The following is a 19,888-nucleotide window of genomic DNA, read 5'->3' as shown; positions in this document are numbered from 1 at the left end:
TAGCCTACAAAACGCAGGAGGAGCAATATTAGGTAAAGGCAAAATGTGTGTCAAAGAACCATTTTAAATTAAATATTGTTGTGCTGCAGAGATGCACTGGTCTACACATCATATTTTACAGACTGTTTTTCAGTGAAAATGAGAATAACAATGAAAAATTACCATTCCATGTAATATTGCAAATCCTAATTGGTTTTCAGCCCTGATTCATTAATAATAATTGATAATAATTGTACTAATTGTACTACTAATAATAATTTTGAAATTATAATTGTACAGGCACAAAATAAACTAGATCCAGACAAATAATGGGATGTCACTGATACAACAGTGATGTAGACTAGCTGTTAGCTCTTACTTCAGAATGGATGACATAAAGGCAAACATAGCCAGTGGACAGTATTATCACTGAAAACAGGTTAGATGTTTGGGAGAAATTTGGAGTGATCAGAGGCTGTGAGAATAACACTGTCAGCGGGTTTGCTGCTTGTAAAAAGTGCCAGAAAGCTATTAGTTTTTGATTGCCACAAGCTAGGCACATCATCAGCTGCAGGAGCACAGACGCTGCACCAATTGACAGATAGTTTTCCAAGAACAGAAGTGAGTGACTGTGTATGTGTGTTAAATCACAGGTCAGGTCACAGGACGGATGTTAATGTGTTTGAGCGGGTCCAAATTTGACTTGGAGGTAATTGCAGGTAACGGATCACTTCCGGTGCTGAGCTTTACAAGTGCAGGTTTGCAGAACTGGACCCATGCAGGACTCTGATTTACTGCACACCAACATGGTGGACTAAAAGAAAAAATAGAGCAGTAGTGTATTTTATTTTATAGCGAAGGGGCCAGCCACAGGTTCTCTTGTGAGGTTATTTTTAGAAGTAGAATTATTGAGTTAGACTGATAATTGAAAACGGCCTTGTTCATTATAAAGTGACATGATAGAAACAAGACTTTCACTGGAGCCAGAACACAACATTAACAGTTTCAAATGTCAAGTTATCATGTTTATACACTATTTGTCTCACTCACTTATCCACTAATTTAATAATTCTACTTCAGGGAATTCAACTCTGAACAGCTGCTGCTGTGGTCATTGTTTTTTACACCGCTGCTCTGTTCCACCATGAGTCTCAACACACACACATCTCTATGAATTCAGTGTTGCCTGTGTGTGTCTCCTTGTATGCTTCATCTTTATCTTAATCCCGCCCCTCTGCTCTCGTAGGTGGATGAATCCCAAACAGGTGAACCCGGCTGGCTGGGAGGAGAGCTCAGGGGGCGAACTGGTTGGTTTCCAGCAAATTATGCTGAGCGGATACCTGACAGTGAAGCGCCAATCAGCCTGCGTGCAGCAGCCTCAGCCACACCCACCTCAGCACAGCAACCAATAACCACGCCTCCCCCAGCACCTGGGCACACGTCCTCCTCCACATCCTCCGCCAACAGTAACTGGGCCGACTTTAGCACCACGTAAGTCCAGCTTCTTTTAACATTATCACAAACAGGCTCTATTTGGCTTCACTGGTGCTTTTAAGGACTGAATAAAAGACAGAATATTAGGAACTGGTGCTACTTAATTTTTTAATCAGTTGGCAGTTGGCATTTTGATTAATTAGAACTAATGTTTGGCACACATTACACACGTCATTTTCCTTTTTTTGTCCATTTACCATATCTTCACTGGGTAAAGATTTGTGAAAATTAAAGTAACAAAATTCATTCCTGTTGTTGTGTTGATTGATTTATTTGCAGCTCTGTTCAAATGTCACCATTTTGAGTTGTATAATTTGCATTTTGATACATTTTCATACCTATAGTACTTTAAATATATGACGTCTGTGTGCGTATATTTCCAGTTGGCCCTCAAACACAGCTAGTCAATCAGACAGTGAGGGATGGGACGCATGGCCAACCTCATCAACCGGTCAGAATCCTTCGCTCAGCGTTCCTTCAGCGCAACTACGACAGCGCTCAGCCTTCACACCTGCTACCATGACGACGGGCTCCTCTCCTTCTCCTGTGCTGGGACAGGTAGGAATACAAAATAAAACTGTGCACAGTCTTTAGTCTAAGACCCCAGATTGGGTTCAGATAGAAAATCAAGTCCTCTTCCTACTTGTAAATCTTGTTCTTTGTAAGATAAATCAGTTGCTGCTCTGATTGTACATGAACATCTGATCTAAATGGTACTAATGCCGTTATTCTCTGTTTCACAGGGCGAGAAGGTCGAGGGTCTTCAGGCTCAGGCTTTGTATCCCTGGAGAGCGAAGAAGGATAACCACCTCAATTTCAACAAAAATGAGGTAGATTTTTTTGTGTTGTAATCTTTTCCTGTTAGCCAAACTTTTCTGAGTTGGATAGTTTGTTTCAAATAATTAGAACTAATATCATCACTGTTATTGTTAATGCAGATCATAACAGTGTTGGAGCAGCAGGACATGTGGTGGTTAGGTGAACTGCAGACCGGACAGAGAGGCTGGTTCCCCAAAAGTTACGTTAAGCTCATCTCCGCCACCATGCCGGCTCCCGCTGGTGCAGCAGCACGCAGCAAAAACACCAGGTAGGTGAAAATGGTACATCAAATGAAATCGGGTGTATAAATCTTAAGTTTCCTCAGTGTTGAAGGAGTATTGGGAACATACTGTTGCTGCATTCTTTTTGAACTAAAAAAATAAAAAAAATCTGCATTTTCCACTTTCCTGTAGTGCTGTTTATCCATCTAGACTGTTTTGGCGTGAGCTGTAGTTTTGGAGATATCGGCAGAAGAGATGTCTGCTTTCTCTCCAATATGATGGAACTAGATGACATTTGTGGTGCTTAAAGTGACAAAAACGTCATTTGAAAAACACCCACCAACCGTGTCACTCTACTTATGGGCAAAAAGCTTGTGCTCACAACAGCACTGCGACATGACCCCTCACCTGTGAGTTGATGTGTGCTTCCTTCTGCACTGTGATACGGTTGGTGGGTAAGTTCAGTAGAAACAAAATTGTCCCTACATGTTAACTGTTCGCAACAAGATCTGTGGGTTATCTTGAGTAACTGAGTCATGGTTTCTGAGAGACGTCGCTGTTGAGTTGTTCAAATGTTTTTTTCACCACAAACTCAGTGCTATCTAGTTTCATTATACTGGAGAGAAAGCAGACGTCTGGATGGATAAATAGCTCTACAGGTAAGAGAAAAAAATATGGTATAACTATCTTTAAGTTACAATCCAATCAGAAAGACAGACACAGATTATTCACAAGACACAACAAAAATCTTATTACTTTTACTCAAGGTTTTCCACACTGGTTGGCTTTTTCACTTTGAACTTAAAAGATTTTACTGTCTGTTCTCTCCACTTGCCAAGTCTCATTTCATCCCACATCTCGTATCATTTAATCTTATTAGTGAGAATGCAGCTGCAGACAGGACCCTCTAGACCAACACCAGAGGTGATCGGACCGATTGCATTTTGGTTATCTGGCTCTGGATCAGCTTATCTGGGGCTTCAGCTTGCAAAAATCAAATGATTGAAAATGGCTCTGTCGATCATGACATAAAAAATATCTGCCTTTTTCAAAAGTTACTTACAGAGACTCATCATACCAAAGATGAATCTTGCAGTAATAGAACAGTAGCTGGTTACATTCGTTATCGAAACATGGGCTTTCTGTATAAGAAAATTGTACAAGAAAAACTCAGTAAATATTTTTTCTGTGTCTCTTGTAGTGAGTCTGGGGTATCAGAAAGCCCACCAAATGGAAAACGCCCTTCCCCCTCACCAACGAAACCCTCTGAGTCTGGAGAAGGTAACACACGTAACATGTATATGTACATTTTATTGAAAAGTCAGATGGGTAATTATCACTGACTCTGTCCACGTATCCACATGCGTCTGCACAGAGTACGTGGCCATGTACACCTACGAGAGCAGTGAACAGGGTGACCTGAGTTTCCAGCAAGGAGATATCGTCATGGTGACCAGGAAAGAAGGGGACTGGTGGACGGGAATGGTTGGGGGAAAGACAGGAGTCTTCCCTTCCAATTATGTCAAACCACGAGACTCTTCCACAGAGGTGAGATTTCACTCAGGACCAATGAGGATGGATCAGAACTAGTGGTGTCTTTGAAGTTTTTACACCACAATGAAAATAACTGTAATGATTGAACTTTGTCTCTTTATCTAGTCTTTGGGATCAGCAGGGAAGACGGGCAGCCTGGGAAAGAAACCAGGTGATTTTTCAGTTTTTAATATAATAATATTGCTCCATTACAGTTCTAGCTAAAATCAATAGTTGTTTCAGTTCATCAAATTTTATATCAGCACTTCAAAGTGATCAGAAACTGAACCTGGCTGACTTACTAAAATATCAAACACCTACACGCTACAGATTTCAGGAGCTGAACTGCTTAATAACCACACCTTCTACTTCCTGTGTGTCTCTCCATCAGAGATCGCCCAGGTGATCGCCCCCTACAGTGCTACAGGAGCAGAGCAGCTGACGTTAGCTCCAGGACAGCTCATCCTCATCAGAAAAAAGAACCCAGGGGGCTGGTGGGAGGGAGAGCTCCAGGTACATCCAGCACAAACTCTAACACACACAAAGAAATGCTCATCATGTTGACCTTGCATAAAAAGAAAGAAAGATTTTGTTCATGTGTAATAATCAAGCTGTAGTTTGATTTGAATTATATGTAATACAAGCATATGATTACCTCTGAATTGTACGTCATTGTTACTTCTAAGAATAAATTGTAATATGCAATCTGTGACTTATGAGGTTGTTTGCATAACATCAGGGCATGCAGACTCTTGTTGTGAGCTATGCCTAATAACATGCTATGTTCTGATTTGCTCAGGCCCGGGGGAAAAAGCGCCAGATAGGTTGGTTTCCGGCCAACTATGTGAAGCTACTCAGTCCCAGCACCAGCAAGACAACGCCTACAGAGCCTACCCCTCCTAAACTGGCTCCTGCCAGCACAGGTACACTCACAAATAAATCTTTTACAACCCTATGGCTTCTTTCACAATATGAATTAGATATTAAAAGATCAAACCAGAAACATATATGTAAATTGTATACCATTCTTTGTGGGAAAGCAGTTTTTCCTTTTTTGAGAAAGTTGTGGTCTTGTTGAAAGTCTGTTAATAATGTATGAAAAGATCTTAAAAGTGTTTTCTTTTAGGGAGTTTGAGTTAAACATCACAGTCATTTGATGCAACTTATATGAAAGTTTGGCATATATTATAGGCTGGACTCCCTGTACATAGTCCTACATACATAGTCACAAATTGGACTTTAAAGTTATATTTTCTATAACTTCTGGAAAAGTGAAATACATCTTTGTTACTTTCAACTAAGCTTGTTGTCAACCCAAGAAAAACAGAATGTGACCTATTCAACAAATCAGTTGATCGATGGGGAGAAGAACTTATTCTATATTCTATATAAGCGCACCCTACCTGGTAGCCTGAATGGGAGCTAATCAAAGTTACAGTGTTGCCAAGCACATGAATTTCTGCAGGTTGACCATTTCTTTTTCAGTGTGGTTACATCGCTAACCTCAGGGCATGTCTATCAAGCAAATTTTACGTACAACAGCAACACAAACATGCACACGGGCAGCGTGTGTCAGAGCGCAGTAGTGGCTTCCATATTACAAAAAAAGCTAACACTAGCTGAGCTAAAAGCACTATAGTGTACACTTCCCCAAAATGAGAAAAAAATCAGCTCAAACCTACCATTCTTAATATTTATCTAGCTTGAAATGAGATTTGCTGTATTTACAGTGCAGCATGTTAACACCAGATTCAACAGGCTAACTCACAAAATAAGCACTTAAACAACACCAAATGTGGTAAAACTTGCAGCTTTTGAGTTTAAAGTCGAGTCACAGACTGACGGTATCGAGCCATCATTGAAATTTATCTATTAAGGACCCTTGTTGAGAAAACAGTCCCACGGCTGTCATCAAAAATAAACTTTTTATCCACTCAGCTCCTCTGTCCTCTGAGGCTGTGGGCAGTTGTATTGATTTGTGCTGGTTCTTGATCATGGTGTCAGTTAGTTTAGAGCAGAGTAAATGTTCAGGACTGCAAATGTCCCTCCTCCCCCCGACAATGAACAAGAAGTGCTTCTCTCCTTAGGAAAGTAACACCAGCTCTCGTCCAAACCAATGACAGTTAGGTCTGACAATAGCATGTCGGCCAACCAATTTACCAACCACTCGGAACTTAGCTCAGAATTACATTCATTTTACATACTTTACTGCAATTTGCACACTTTCATGTATGCATGTGCTTAAAAAGGCTACTTTTTTACTTCATGTTAGTACTTGTTTGACATCTGTTTTTGCAGTAGGCCCATTCTTTATACTGTCCAGTTCATTGCTTGTACTGCTGCTGTGAAATGTGAATTTCATGTATGTCACTTAAAATATATCTAGACACCAGAAAAGACATAACTTTTAAAAGTTATTAAAAATGTTTGTTCTAACCTTGAAGCTGAAGATGTTGACATCCTGTCCATCATGTGTGTCCCTGGTCCTGAAGCTGTGTGTCAGGTGATCGGCATGTACGACTATGTGGCCCAGAACGACGATGAGCTGGCCTTCCAGAAGGGTCAGGTGATCACAGTGCTCAACAAGGACGACTGTGATTGGTGGAAAGGAGAGCTCAATGGGAGAGAGGGTCTGTTTCCCAGCAACTACGTCAAACTCACCACGGATACGGACCCGAGCACGCAGTGTGAGTACCCGCAAACACACACAACACGTGACTCACAGAACACACGCAGTATACTGAAATTAACACATTAACATCCTCTCAATGTGAATACAAAGTAATCTAACACTCACACAGTCACATATACACAGGGAAGCGCTCTCTCCCTCACACACACTCACACACACACACACACACACACACACACACACACCCCAGAGCCAGGTGTGGAGATGCTGTCCCTCTCTCAGTGTTTGACCCCGGATTGGTTTGACCTTTGACCTTTCACCTTGACACTCCTTTGGGCCTCTTTGATAACCCCCCAGTCATGCAACACCTCTGGGTGGTGTTTGTGTGTGTTTGTATGGTGTGTATGTGCATGCTTGTGTGTGTATATTTGCGCGCATTAGTGTAAAAGTGTTTCCTTCCTTCCTGCATGTGTCCCTTCAGCATGATCCACCATAGACTTGGAGTTTCTAGAGCTGAGCAAAGAGACATTAAACCTGGACTGAACTGCTTTAAATAGCTGAAGATGAACAGCAGACTTATGGGTATTTTCATCAGTATTGAGCCAAAATATTCGGACAATATATAAAATTGACAAAAACACACCAATTATAAGATTCTACTGCAGTTAAAATTGGTTTTATGAGCACCTGATGAACTAGAGGTGTGACAAGGGAGGGCTTATAAATCAATTCATCCTTTATTTACTTTCAGTGGAGTCATGTCATAATGATATATCAATATCAATATGATAATATTGTTTACAGTTTATTATGATAAAAAACTAAGAGCATTAGAGATTGATGTGACTATCACCCTGCCCTAGATGCAGAACATAGAATGCTGCAGGACTGAATCCTAAAACCTTGAAATGAGTTAGCATATTAGCCATGCCTCAAAGTCAGTGGGCTTTTTTAATGTTTTTGTTTGTTTTTGTTAGATTACTTTTATCATAGAGCTTATTTTCTGCTCTTCATATTGGATTAGATAGAAATAAACCTTTATCACAGCAGCCACTTCGACATGAAATATTAGAGTAAACACAGGTGTTACGTGCGTATCTCTGTCACAATTCTTGGGTCAGAAATCTACCGGCCCAAAGTCAGTTTTTACTTGCCCCTGTACAAATTGTTTCATTATCACTTCTTAAATAACAGCAACAACTAAAGTTAGTTGACATTTTTAATATACAGCTGCAGCATCTCTAAAATGTCAGAAAATGGCAAAAAAAAATGTCCATCCCAGTTTTGTGCAGGGTGATGTCTTTAATTGTCTTTTTAAGTGTTTTGTCAGTCTAAAACCCAAAGATATTTAGTTTAATATGATAATAAACAAAGAAAACTTTTTTTTACCACTTGCCCAGTTGGACAAGTGAGTTGCCTGATTTAGTAGCCTGACATGCAGATGCAGATGCAGATGCAGATGCAGATGCAAAATGGCACCAGGATCCAAGTTCCCTTAATTGACTGACTTTCTGTGCAAAGTGTCACTCTGCCCGCTGTGCTCAGATTATGAAAACTAATTAGGGATCCTTCATATTTAAAGAGAATTTATCCTTAGGAAAAACATCATAAATGGCAATGCATTTTATGTATTTTTTTTTTTATTTTCACCAGAAACATCTGGAGGAAACCTTATGATATGCACCTTTGTCCCCCACACCCAGCTGTGGGCATCCCAAGCCTAAATGATTGCTATACTTACTATTCTTTAAAATTTTTTAGCTAGTAAGCAGAATAACTGTCTGCAGCTAGAAGCTCTCCGCCTGCTGTTGTGTTGCTCGCTCTAGACCCTCTATTTCTATGCTAGGGTTAGACCACACCTCCACACTCTTTCTCTGTCTTGCTGCACGCTCCACCCACCTAGCACCCGATTGGTTGTTGTTGTTGTTGTTGTTGTTTTGTTTAGTTGTTTTTGTTGATGTTGTTGTTGTCGTCCTCTCTCTAGGATCATATCATTACCCAGAACCCCCCTCTTCCTCAAAGCCCTCAAAGAGACCCACTAGGCCACTCAACCAATGGGACAGCAGCAAGAGGTCACATGACCCGGATATGGCGACTCTCCACCAATAGAAGCCAGACAGACAGACAGACAGACTGTAACGTTTTTAAACGCCCTGTGGTGGCGATGAACTCTGTCTATGCATGGCTCTGACTGGACTTGGCCAAACTCTGTTTATCTAAGGCTCTGGCTCCAAACAGCACTGTTCAACAGGAGGGAGATCAATAGTCAGGCCTCCTCTCCTCTCCTTTCTTCTTCTCCTCTCCTCATCTGTCTTTTTCTTCTTCTTCTTCTTCTTCTCTTTCTGTTTTATCAGTAGGAAGGTGTTTAGATAAGCAGGGAAGGAAGAAGAGAGGAGGAGATTGAAAGAGAGACTATTGAGCTCCTTTCTCCCAGATTGGACTTTTGAACATGTTTTGACTGGATCACAGTGACTGTACACACACTCACACACACATCCACACACACACATTAACAACGCATCCACACACACAGCCCTATCCTAGCGTGGTGAAGTGGATAGTGGGTCATTTTGTGGCTTTATGGGAGATTCTGTCATTAGAATCAGTAGCTCAGCTTATCCCCTTCCCCTTTTCCCTCCCTCCTGTTTTTTTTCTTACTTTTTAACTGGGCTCCCATTGGTTCAGCAGCTTCATTCACCTGTCAGTCAAAAGCGCTGGCTCCACCCCCCCATCCCTTCACTAACCCCTCCCCTCCCACAGCTTCACAGAAAGACCCACTATCTGCAGGAGGACAAGTCTCAATATCTTCTCTCCTCTCTTCGCTTCTCTTCGCCTCTCCTCTCCTCAATGCCAAAGACTCCTCTTCCTCCTCTCCCCCTCTTCTTTTATCCCCCTCCCACTTCAAAAGGAGATGAAGTAATGGAGAGGAGAGGAAATGAGGCAGTATTGAGACGCGTCCCGCAGCAGTTCAGAGCTAAGTTTCAACCCAGGATGCCACTCCCCTCTGTGACTTTCCAGTTAGTTTCTCCTCCTCTCTTTCTGTGCTAGTGAAGGAGGCAAGGAGACATAGAAGGGAGTGAGCAGCTGGAATGGGACTCAGCCCTCCCGTAGCTCAGGGCTAAAATGGAAAGCCATGCTGTAACTGCTTAGCATCCTAGCTAACCAAATTACTCGCACACACAACATGGTACAGAGAGTTTGGAGTGTGCACATGAGCTTAAAACAGTGTGAAATGATTTGCACACACACACATACACACACACAAACACATGCACACACACTCAGCCACAGTGATGATGTTTTTATCGTAGTAGTTTAACATTCTGAATATGTATTAACTTTAAATGAACCGTTTTATGTTCTGTTGTTGTTATTTTTGTTTACATGGTTATTGTTTTGTCTGTTGCTATGATAATGATGCTTGTCACACTGTTGAGGGCCAGACCAGGATGATGGACACTGACATGACACACAGTCAGATTTGGTACTAAACATGTGTAGGGGTGGAACGATTTGTCATAAAGAAACCAATTTGCTCATGATCTTTGAATCATTCCAGTTAAAGGAATGTTTGAACATTTTGGGGAAATGCAATTATTTGCTTTGTTGCTGAGAATTAATATAAAAGTAATACCAGTCTCATGTCTGCTAGTTAAAGAGATAGTTAGGTTAGGTTATTAGAGGGGTTGTATTAGGTACTTATTGATAGTCAGTGCTGTAGCTACTGTAGATGGTGGCCAGCACGCCTCCAGTTTGAAGGGGCGGAGAGGAGGCACCAGCACACCTCAAAAAATTAGTTTCAGTGTACACTATATTTAGAATATTTTCATCACTTTATTTTGCCATCAGACGGCCTTTTCCGAGGGGAAACTGCTGGTATGGAAGCCAAATCTTTCTATACTGCTCTTTCCATTTTACCTTGCAGAACATGGGAGCTGGTACGGCATACAGCCCTCCATCAAATTATCCAAACTATCACTGTATGTGTGAAGCAAGAGCCAGCAGGAGATTAGATTTTTTTAACTTCTTGGCAGGAGCTAGCTCTGGTTCTGTGTAGTGCTCAAATTACACCTAAAAACACCTCTAAAGTCAGTATATAACTCGCTTTAGGGTGTAACAGTTCAAAGTGAATATATCTATATTGTCATCTTGAAGATGCAGTTTTATTTTGAAAATCACATGGCATGGTCTTTGTCATAAAGGTCTGGCGTTCGGTCAGATATATTGTCAAATCACCATTTAGTTTTTGTGAGTTGACATAAATTTAATTGAGTGTCTTAAATGGACATATGATATGGTTTTATCAATTGCAGGCCCCTGAATTTAATCAAATCAAAATTGTGGCAAATGTTGTGATATCGGCAAATATTGTATCGTTGTTCAAAGAGTCAGTATAGTAAAAATACAACTGGTTGCTATTAGCTTGTTAGCTGCATATTTAACAGACAGACGTGAGAAAGGCATTCATCTTTTCATCTCACACTCAGTAAGAAAGTGGATAAGCAGCGTATGTCCCCCCCAAAAAATGACAAACTGTTCCTTTAAAAAGCTCAGCTGTTTTTGGTTGTGGCACAATTTCGCAAGCTAGTGATATTTTTAAGGAATTTGAGTTTTACCTCCTTGAATTTTTTCTATACTGTGATGCACCTTCGTGAAAGTAGAAGTTTTAGCTCATTGCCACCAAACTTCATGCACAGAAAGGCTGATTTTTAAGTTGGCTTTTTGCTTCCCCCTGCACTGCAAACCTACTGTATCAAACTATGCGCGATCATTTCACCCCTACAACATATAAAGGAAATGACACCGACCTGTGAAATTTTAGATTTCCTGGAGCCAACTTTGCAGCTCTTTTCCACAACCAGCTCCGATACTTTCAGGTCTCCAGTGCCTCCAGTCAAACATTTAGCAGTTTATTCCCTCACTGAATATCCTTAGCTTTAGCTACAGCGCTGTTCTGAGTCCTTAAAACCTTATATATTGTATTTTATCATATCATATTACTGACTTAGCAGATCTGTGTGGAGTTAGAGAGACACACAAACTGACTAGTAGAAAAACAGCATAACCTCACTTTCAAATAATATATAAATATATTGTACATAACCCGTTACAATGGTTTCCATTTACCACAGCAACAGAAACGCCCTCCTATTTGTTCCCATAGCAACAGACTGGTATTATAGTGGTTGCCATATCAGATTTGTATTGTTTTTTTTTTTTGTTTGTTTGTTTTTGTTTATCCAGATGACAGTATTGTGATTTTAATGTTTACCCTCAGAAACACAAACAATGAATGAAATGATTATTGAACTACGCAACTTTTTATACAACAAGCAATAGAGTTGTTATTATAATAATAATTATTATTATTATTAACCTGCTTGGATCCCATTGGCTCCTCAGTGTATCAGTATTGGAGGTGAAGGTCTCTGATTGGGTGATGAGTCAAAGACCATCGGTTCTTGAACAAGTCAAGGCTGGAGGCCCAAATCTGGGGTCTCTGGACGGTTTGTTGGGCAGAAATATGAGCAGGTTTTTAACAGATCCTGATTTTTAAGGTCAGTTTGGGAACCGAGGGTCGAGACTTCCCACAGTCAGACTGAGTATTTTAGGTTAGAACTAAGATCCACCTGGACCAGAGTCGTGCTCCACACCAGCTGGGTGGATATTGCACTTCCTGATAATGCATCTCTGCCTGTTACTACTTTCTAAGGCTCCCACCTGCAGCCAGTTTTGTCCCTGTTAGCATTAAGTTTAAATTGTTTGGGGACTCTGCAGGTGGAAGCAGCACATACAGAATATATTTATGGTGCAGCTTAAGCTAGAAGCTTTTAACATTTATCTCTTTTACCGTTTTTAACAGAACACTTTCCTTGCCTCTGCTCTGGAGCGCGACTCTGGCCTAGCCTGGTTTGTTTAAAAGAAAAATAAAGCTCTGTATGATCTATACATAATCTAATGAAAGGTAATGATTGGTGCTTCTTATGGATATAAATAGCAACTCTGATGAATGGACGAATGGATTAACAGCCAGGCCAAATGTAACCAGACTGCACTTGGTGTTGGTGCGTGCATGAATGAATGAGTGAGTGAGTGAGCGAGTGTGAGAGTAAAAATAAAGCATGAATGAGCAATTTTGCGGACATGAATGGACAGACGGATACACAAAGGAATGAAAAGGATACTTGAATGAATGAATGAACTGTACAGAATGTTAGCGTAGCGTGGATATTACAGATGTCCTGAGGTTTTATTGGTGGAGATTTTGATGAAGCGGTGAATCTGACTGGTCCTGATGATTAAACGCTCTGAGACAGACTGCAGCCGACTGGCCTCTTTACTCTCTCTCATACACACACACACACACACACTGTCACTCAGACGTGTAAAGGCTTGTGAAGTATCATAAAGAAGCTTACTCTTAAACTGGCAGTTGTCAATAAAACATAATTTTGCACTTAAGGGCCTGCTGCAGCAATTTTTAAACAAACATTTTACTGTAAATCTCATAAAAAACATTTGTACATTTTCACTTGTTTGTACCTGAAGTCTGATTAAGTCATTAATCACATTAACACTGAAACAAATGACTACATCTATCTACATTATTATCGATTAATCTGATGACCATTTTCTCAATCAGTTAGTTATTCCATAAAATGTCATAAAGTTGTGAAAAATGTTTCCCAAAGCCCAGGGTGACCTTCTCAGATATTCAATTTACTGTCATTGAGGATTAAAAAAACTTTTGGACTTTGGACTTGAACAATGAATCAGTCATCAAAATAGCTGGCATTTAATAGCTGACAGTCAAAGTAAAGAGATGAACTCCAAGAAAAATTAGCGCCAACTCTGCAGCTGTTTTCAGCAAAAAAGATGTTGTTGCTAAGACAGTTATACATCAGTGTCTGTCTGTTTGTTACATAATTCTTCTGTGCCAGAGTGGCCAAAAGCAAATACTTTCTTGAATGCATCATTTGTCCAAAAGGACAGAACATCTCGCCAACTAAAGGGAGAGCTATGGATGACACAACTGCAGCAGAGCCTTATCATGTTTTCATTTAATGTTGGTGGACAGACATTAACAGCTCTGAATTTTACGGAAGCCTGGAGAGGCAAGCGAGAAAAAGTAATTCTGGTCTCTCCTGTGTTTATGACATTAGACATCACTACCCCATTACTTGCTAACACAATAAATGTACGTTGTGTGTGTAGTGCATGGAGAGATTAAAAGTGACCTGGAAGAAAACATGAACACTTTCAGCCCTATTTAGAACCTTATTCAAGAGCGGTGCGCTGAAATTGAGTATTACAACAACAAATAATTCAATAAATGATCCTGACGAAAAAAAAACATTCCCACACAGTTTATTTTACCTCTTTCACAGATGAAAATAAATGACAAATCTAGAAAGATGCTCCTGGCAAAATCTTTTTTCACATGTTCTTAAGTCATAAACACAGGCGAGAAAACAATTCAGATGAGACTTCTCAGGGCTTCCACAGAGTTTAAAGCAAATTTTAAAATCTTTTTTCCGTCATTTGCAGTTGGTTTAAAAGACGTTTAGCTTTTAAAAGTGGTACATTTCTTCATAAACACTCAATTATAGAGAATTAAACCACTTTTTAATGTTAAGTGCAGTTGCAAGATGATATCCAGACAGTCAAAACAGAAGCAACATTAACAAACCTCTTTGTTTATTTAAAAGTAAAAAGGTACCCACATACTGAAAAACAGAAAACAGAGCCACAGTCATAAATATCAAATTTTAATTTTAATCTGAACACGCTTATATATCTCACACACTCATTTTGGACATCTGAATGACAGACAAAATACCGACAAACCTTTGACTCAAACACTCCTCCACTGTTTGTTGATCTCAGGTATGTATTATGTCGGTAATGTATTAATAAAGGTATAATGTGTTTATTTTTTTATTCTTTCCATGTGTCAGGATGTTCGATTGACAGCTGTGTGTGTCTGTATGTGTGATGTTTGTATTTCAGGGTGCGCTGACCTCCATCTGCTGGACATGCTGAGTCCCATGGAGAGGAAGAGGCAGGGATACATCCACGAGCTGATTGTCACCGAGGAGAACTATGTCAACGACCTGCAGCTCGTCACAGAGGTAAACACACACACGTCGATAACCTCTGCTATAGAGTACAGGGATAATGTACAGCGAGCAGGTCGTTATTGTGAAATAAATCGCGACAGAATGATGCAGGACCCCGACACAAATCAGAGGGATCTTTAATCATCATAAGATTTTTCACAGTTTTGAAGGTGCAAACTGATTTTCAAGTGAAATACAAAATGTGAAAAACAGTTGAAGTTGTACTGTCTGTGAAATGTGTAGTTACCCTTCTGTGTGTGTGTTCAGATCTTCCACAAACCTCTGTTGGAGTGCGAGCTGCTGACGGAGAAGGAAGTGGCCATGATCTTCGTCAACTGGAAGGAGCTCATCATGTGCAACATCAAACTGCTCAAGTAAAGACAAATGCACCAAACACACACCAGTATTACACACTCTACACACACAGAGGAAACTGTAGCGGTCGGTATACATTACATGAGGACATTTGCATCTAATACACAATACAAATTTCAGGACAAAGTGTCAGACTTTCATTTGAATTTTAAAGCCCGAACACAGCTTTGCCTTGCAAAGGTCAGCAGCTTTGAATTACGCTTGTAACTAGAAAAGAAAAGAAACCTGGCAAACCATGGCTTACCGGTTTTCAATTTTACATAAAACTCATTGAAGTCAGGTGAAGAAAAGTAACTAATGTTGTCACATGAGTGCAGTGGAGTAAAAACTGCAGTACTTCCCTTGGAAATGTAGTGGAGTAGAGGTGTTAAGTTGCATAAAATGGAAAAAATCACATTAAGTGCAAGTTCCTCTAGTTTGAATTAAGCACAGTACTTGAGTAAATGTCAGGGTGGAAATAACTGATTATAAATACTCAAATTACTGTAATTAAGTAGTTTTTGTGGGTACTGTTTTCTTTTACTCATACGTAAGTATGCATTATAAGCTGTAATCTACTTAGTTACTTTTAAAATCATAGTTGATGACTGAGTACAATTTAAATTAAGAAACAGTTGTAGTATGATCAGCAGCAGCCAGTTGATGGCTGCAGTGATTTTGGTGGCACTACAGTACTTAAAAGAGAAGTTATTACATTTTATTATTAATAAAACCTCCATTAAATTATGATTTTTTAAAAAAAAATATCAAACCAAGTGTTGTAGTATGATCAGCAGGGGCCAGTTCATGGCTGCAGTGATTTTGGTGGCACTACAGTGCATAAAAGAGAAGTTATTAAATTTTATTATTAATAAAACCTCCATTAAATTATGATTTTTTTTAAAAAAATATCAAACCAAGTGTTGTAGTATGATCAGCAGCATCCAGTTGATAGCTGCAGTGATTTTGGTGGCACTACAGTACATAAAAGAGAGGTTATTAAATTTTATTATTAATAAAATTTCTTAAAATTCTGAAAAAATGCTTTTAATATCAAACCAAGAGTTGTAGTATGATCAGCAGCAGCCAGTTGATGGCTGCAGTGATTTTGGTGGCACTATAGTACTTAAAAGAGAAGTTATTACATTTTATTATTAATAAAACCTCCATTAAATTATGATTTTTTTTAAAAAATATCAAACCAAGAGTTGTAGTATGATCAGCAGCAGCCAGTTGATGGCTGCAGTGATTTTGGTGACACTACAGTACATAAAAGACAAGTTATTAAATTTTATTATTAATAAAAATTCCATAAAATTATGGTTTTTAAAAAATATATCAAACCAAGTGTTGTAATAGATTTTTAAAAAAATATATCAAACCAAGTGTTGTAGTATGATCAGCAGGGGCCAGTTGATAGCTGCAGTGATTTTGGTGGCACTACAGTACTTAAAAGAGAAGTTATTACATTTTATTATTAATAAAACCTCCATTAAATTATGATTTACAAAAAATATATCAAACCAAGAGTTGTAGTATGATCAGCAGGGGCCAGTTGATGGCTGCAGTGATTTTGGTGGCACTACAGTACTTAAAAGAGAAGTTATTACATTTTATTATTAATAAAAATTCCATAAAATTATGATTTTTAAAAAAAAATATCAAACCAAGTGTTGTAGTATGATCAGCAGGGGCCAGTTCATGGCTGCAGTGATTTTGGTGGCACTACAGTACTTAAAAGAGAAGTTATTACATTTTATTATTAATAAAACCTCCATTAAATTATGATTTTTTTTAAAAAAATATCAAACCAAGAGTTGTAGTATGATCAGCAGCATCCAGTTGATGGCTGCAGTGAATTTGGTGACACTACAGTACATAAAAGACAAGTTATTAAATTTTATTATTAATAAAAATTCCATAAAATTATGGTTTTTAAAAAATATATCAAACCAAGTGTTGTAATAGATTTTTAAAAAAATATATCAAACCAAGTGTTGTAGTATGATCAGCAGGGGACAGTTGATAGCTGCAGTGATTTTGGTGGCACTACAGTACTTAAAAGAGAAGTTATTACATTTTATTATTAATAAAACCTCCATTAAATTATGATTTTAAAAAAAAATATCAAACCAAGAGTTGTAGTATGATCAGCAGGGGCCAGTTGATGGCTGCAGTGATTTTGGTGACACTACAGTGCATAAAAGAGAAGTTATTACATTTTATTATTAATAAAACCTCCATTAAATTATGATTTTTTTTTAAAAAAAATATCAAACCAAGAGTTGTAGTATGATCAGCAGCATCCAGTTGATGGCTGCAGTGATTTTGGTGGCACTACAGTACATAAAAGAGAAGTTATTAAATTTTATTATTAATAAAATTTCTTAAAATTCTGAAAAAATGCTTTTAATATCAAACCAAGAGTTGTAGTATGATCAGCAGGGGCCAGTTCATGGCTGCAGTGATTTTGGTGGCACTACAGTGCATAAAAGAGAAGTTATTAAATTTTATTATTAATAAAACCTCCATTAAATTATGATTTTTTTTTAAAAAATATCAAACCAAGAGTTGTAGTATGATCAGCAGCATCCAGTTGATAGCTGCAGTGATTTTGGTGGCACTACAGTACATAAAAGAGAGGTTATTAAATTTTATTATTAATAAAATTTCTTAAAATTCTGAAAAAATGCTTTTAATATCAAACCAAGAGTTGTAGTATGATCAGCAGCAGCCAGTTGATGGCTGCAGTGATTTTGGTGGCACTATAGTACTTAAAAGAGAAGTTATTACATTTTATTATTAATAAAACCTCCATTAAATTATGATTTTTTTAAAAAAATATCAAACCAAGAGTTGTAGTATGATCAGCAGCAGCCAGTTGATAGCTGCAGTGATTTTGGTGGCACTACAGTACATAAAAGAGAGGTTATTAAATTTTATTATTAATAAAATTTCTTAAAATTCTGAAAAAATGCTTTTAATATCAAACCAAGAGTTGTAGTATGATCAGCAGCAGCCAGTTGATGGCTGCAGTGAGTTTGGTGACACTACAGTACATAAAAGACAAGTTATTAAATTTTATTATTAATAAAAATTCCATAAAATTATGGTTTTTAAAAAATATATCAAACCAAGTGTTGTAATAGATTTTTAAAGAAATATATCAAACCAAGAGTTGTAGTATGATCAGCAGCAGCCAGTTGATGGCTGCAGTGATTTTGGTGACACTACAGTACATAAAAGACAAGTTATTAAATTTTATTATTAATAAAAATTCCATAAAATTATGGTTTTTAAAAAATATATCAAACCAAGTGTTGTAATAGATTTTTAAAAAAATATATCAAACCAAGTGTTGTAGTATGATCAGCAGGGGCCAGTTGATACCTGCAGTGATTTTGGTGGCACTACAGTACTTAAAAGAGAAGTTATTACATTTTATTATTAATAAAACCTCCATTAAATTATGATTTTAAAAAAATATATCAAACCAAGAGTTGTAGTATGATCAGCAGGGGCCAGTTGATGGCTGCAGTGATTTTGGTGGCACTACAGTACTTAAAAGAGAAGTTATTACATTTTATTATTAATAAAAATTCCATAAAATTATGATTTTTAAAAAAAAATATCAAACCAAGTGTTGTAGTATGATCAGCAGGGGCCAGTTCATGGCTGCAGTGATTTTGGTGGCACTACAGTACTTAAAAGAGAAGTTATTACATTTTATTATTAATAAAACCTCCATTAAATTATGATTTTTTTAAAAAAAATATCAAACCAAGAGTTGTAGTATGATCAGCAGCATCCAGTTGATGGCTGCAGTGAATTTGGTGACACTACAGTACATAAAAGACAAGTTATTAAATTTTATTATTAATAAAAATTCCATAAAATTATGGTTTTTAAAAAATATATCAAACCAAGTGTTGTAATAGATTTTTAAAAAAATATATCAAACCAAGTGTTGTAGTATGATCAGCAGGGGACAGTTGATAGCTGCAGTGATTTTGGTGGCACTACAGTACTTAAAAGAGAAGTTATTACATTTTATTATTAATAAAACCTCCATTAAATTATGATTTTAAAAAAAAATATCAAACCAAGAGTTGTAGTATGATCAGCAGGGGCCAGTTGATGGCTGCAGTGATTTTGGTGACACTACAGTGCATAAAAGAGAAGTTATTACATTTTATTATTAATAAAACCTCCATTAAATTATGATTTTTTTTAAAAAAAAATATCAAACCAAGAGTTGTAGTATGATCAGCAGCATCCAGTTTATGGCTGCAGTGATTTTGGTGGCACTACAGTACATAAAAGAGAAGTTATTAAATTTTATTATTAATAAAATTTCTTAAAATTCTGAAAAAATGCTTTTAATATCAAACCAAGAGTTGTAGTATGATCAGCAGGGGCCAGTTCATGGCTGCAGTGATTTTGGTGGCACTACAGTGCATAAAAGAGAAGTTATTAAATTTTATTATTAATAAAACCTCCATTAAATTATGATTTTTTTTTTTTAAATATCAAACCAAGAGTTGTAGTATGATCAGCAGGGGCCAGTTGATAGCTGCAGTGATTTTGGTGGCACTACAGTACATAAAAGAGAGGTTATTAAATTTTATTATTAATAAAATTTCTTAAAATTCTGAAAAAATGCTTTTAATATCAAACCAAGAGTTGTAGTATGATCAGCAGGGGCCAGTTCATGGCTGCAGTGATTTTGGTGGCAC

General features: G+C 37.9%; 1 protein-coding gene across 2 annotated transcripts in view; it reads left to right on the top strand.

Annotated features, from left to right (window-relative positions):
- The window catches only part of itsn1 (intersectin 1 (SH3 domain protein)), a 101,179-nt gene that overhangs the window by 29,712 nt on the left and 51,579 nt on the right, over nucleotides 1-19,888 (top strand). For both annotated transcript variants that reach the window (XM_084736468.1, XM_084736467.1), the window contains 12 exons: nucleotides 1,226-1,470; nucleotides 1,857-2,031; nucleotides 2,217-2,303; nucleotides 2,412-2,560; nucleotides 3,715-3,794; nucleotides 3,889-4,061; nucleotides 4,173-4,218; nucleotides 4,438-4,559; nucleotides 4,846-4,969; nucleotides 6,539-6,733; nucleotides 14,689-14,810; nucleotides 15,066-15,172. In XM_084736468.1, the coding sequence (XP_084592594.1) occupies nucleotides 1,226-1,470; nucleotides 1,857-2,031; nucleotides 2,217-2,303; nucleotides 2,412-2,560; nucleotides 3,715-3,794; nucleotides 3,889-4,061; nucleotides 4,173-4,218; nucleotides 4,438-4,559; nucleotides 4,846-4,969; nucleotides 6,539-6,733; nucleotides 14,689-14,810; nucleotides 15,066-15,172 (1,625 nt within the window). The remainder of the gene's footprint in view (nucleotides 1-1,225; nucleotides 1,471-1,856; nucleotides 2,032-2,216; nucleotides 2,304-2,411; nucleotides 2,561-3,714; nucleotides 3,795-3,888; nucleotides 4,062-4,172; nucleotides 4,219-4,437; nucleotides 4,560-4,845; nucleotides 4,970-6,538; nucleotides 6,734-14,688; nucleotides 14,811-15,065; nucleotides 15,173-19,888) is intronic.

This window comes from Lutjanus erythropterus, chromosome 14, assembly GCF_056507025.1.
Source record: "Lutjanus erythropterus isolate fLutEry1 chromosome 14, fLutEry1.hap2, whole genome shotgun sequence".
Taxonomy (NCBI): Eukaryota; Metazoa; Chordata; class Actinopteri; order Lutjaniformes; family Lutjanidae; genus Lutjanus; species Lutjanus erythropterus.
Note: the sequence above shows the minus strand (reverse complement) of the source record. Positions and strands in the feature narration are given on the sequence as shown.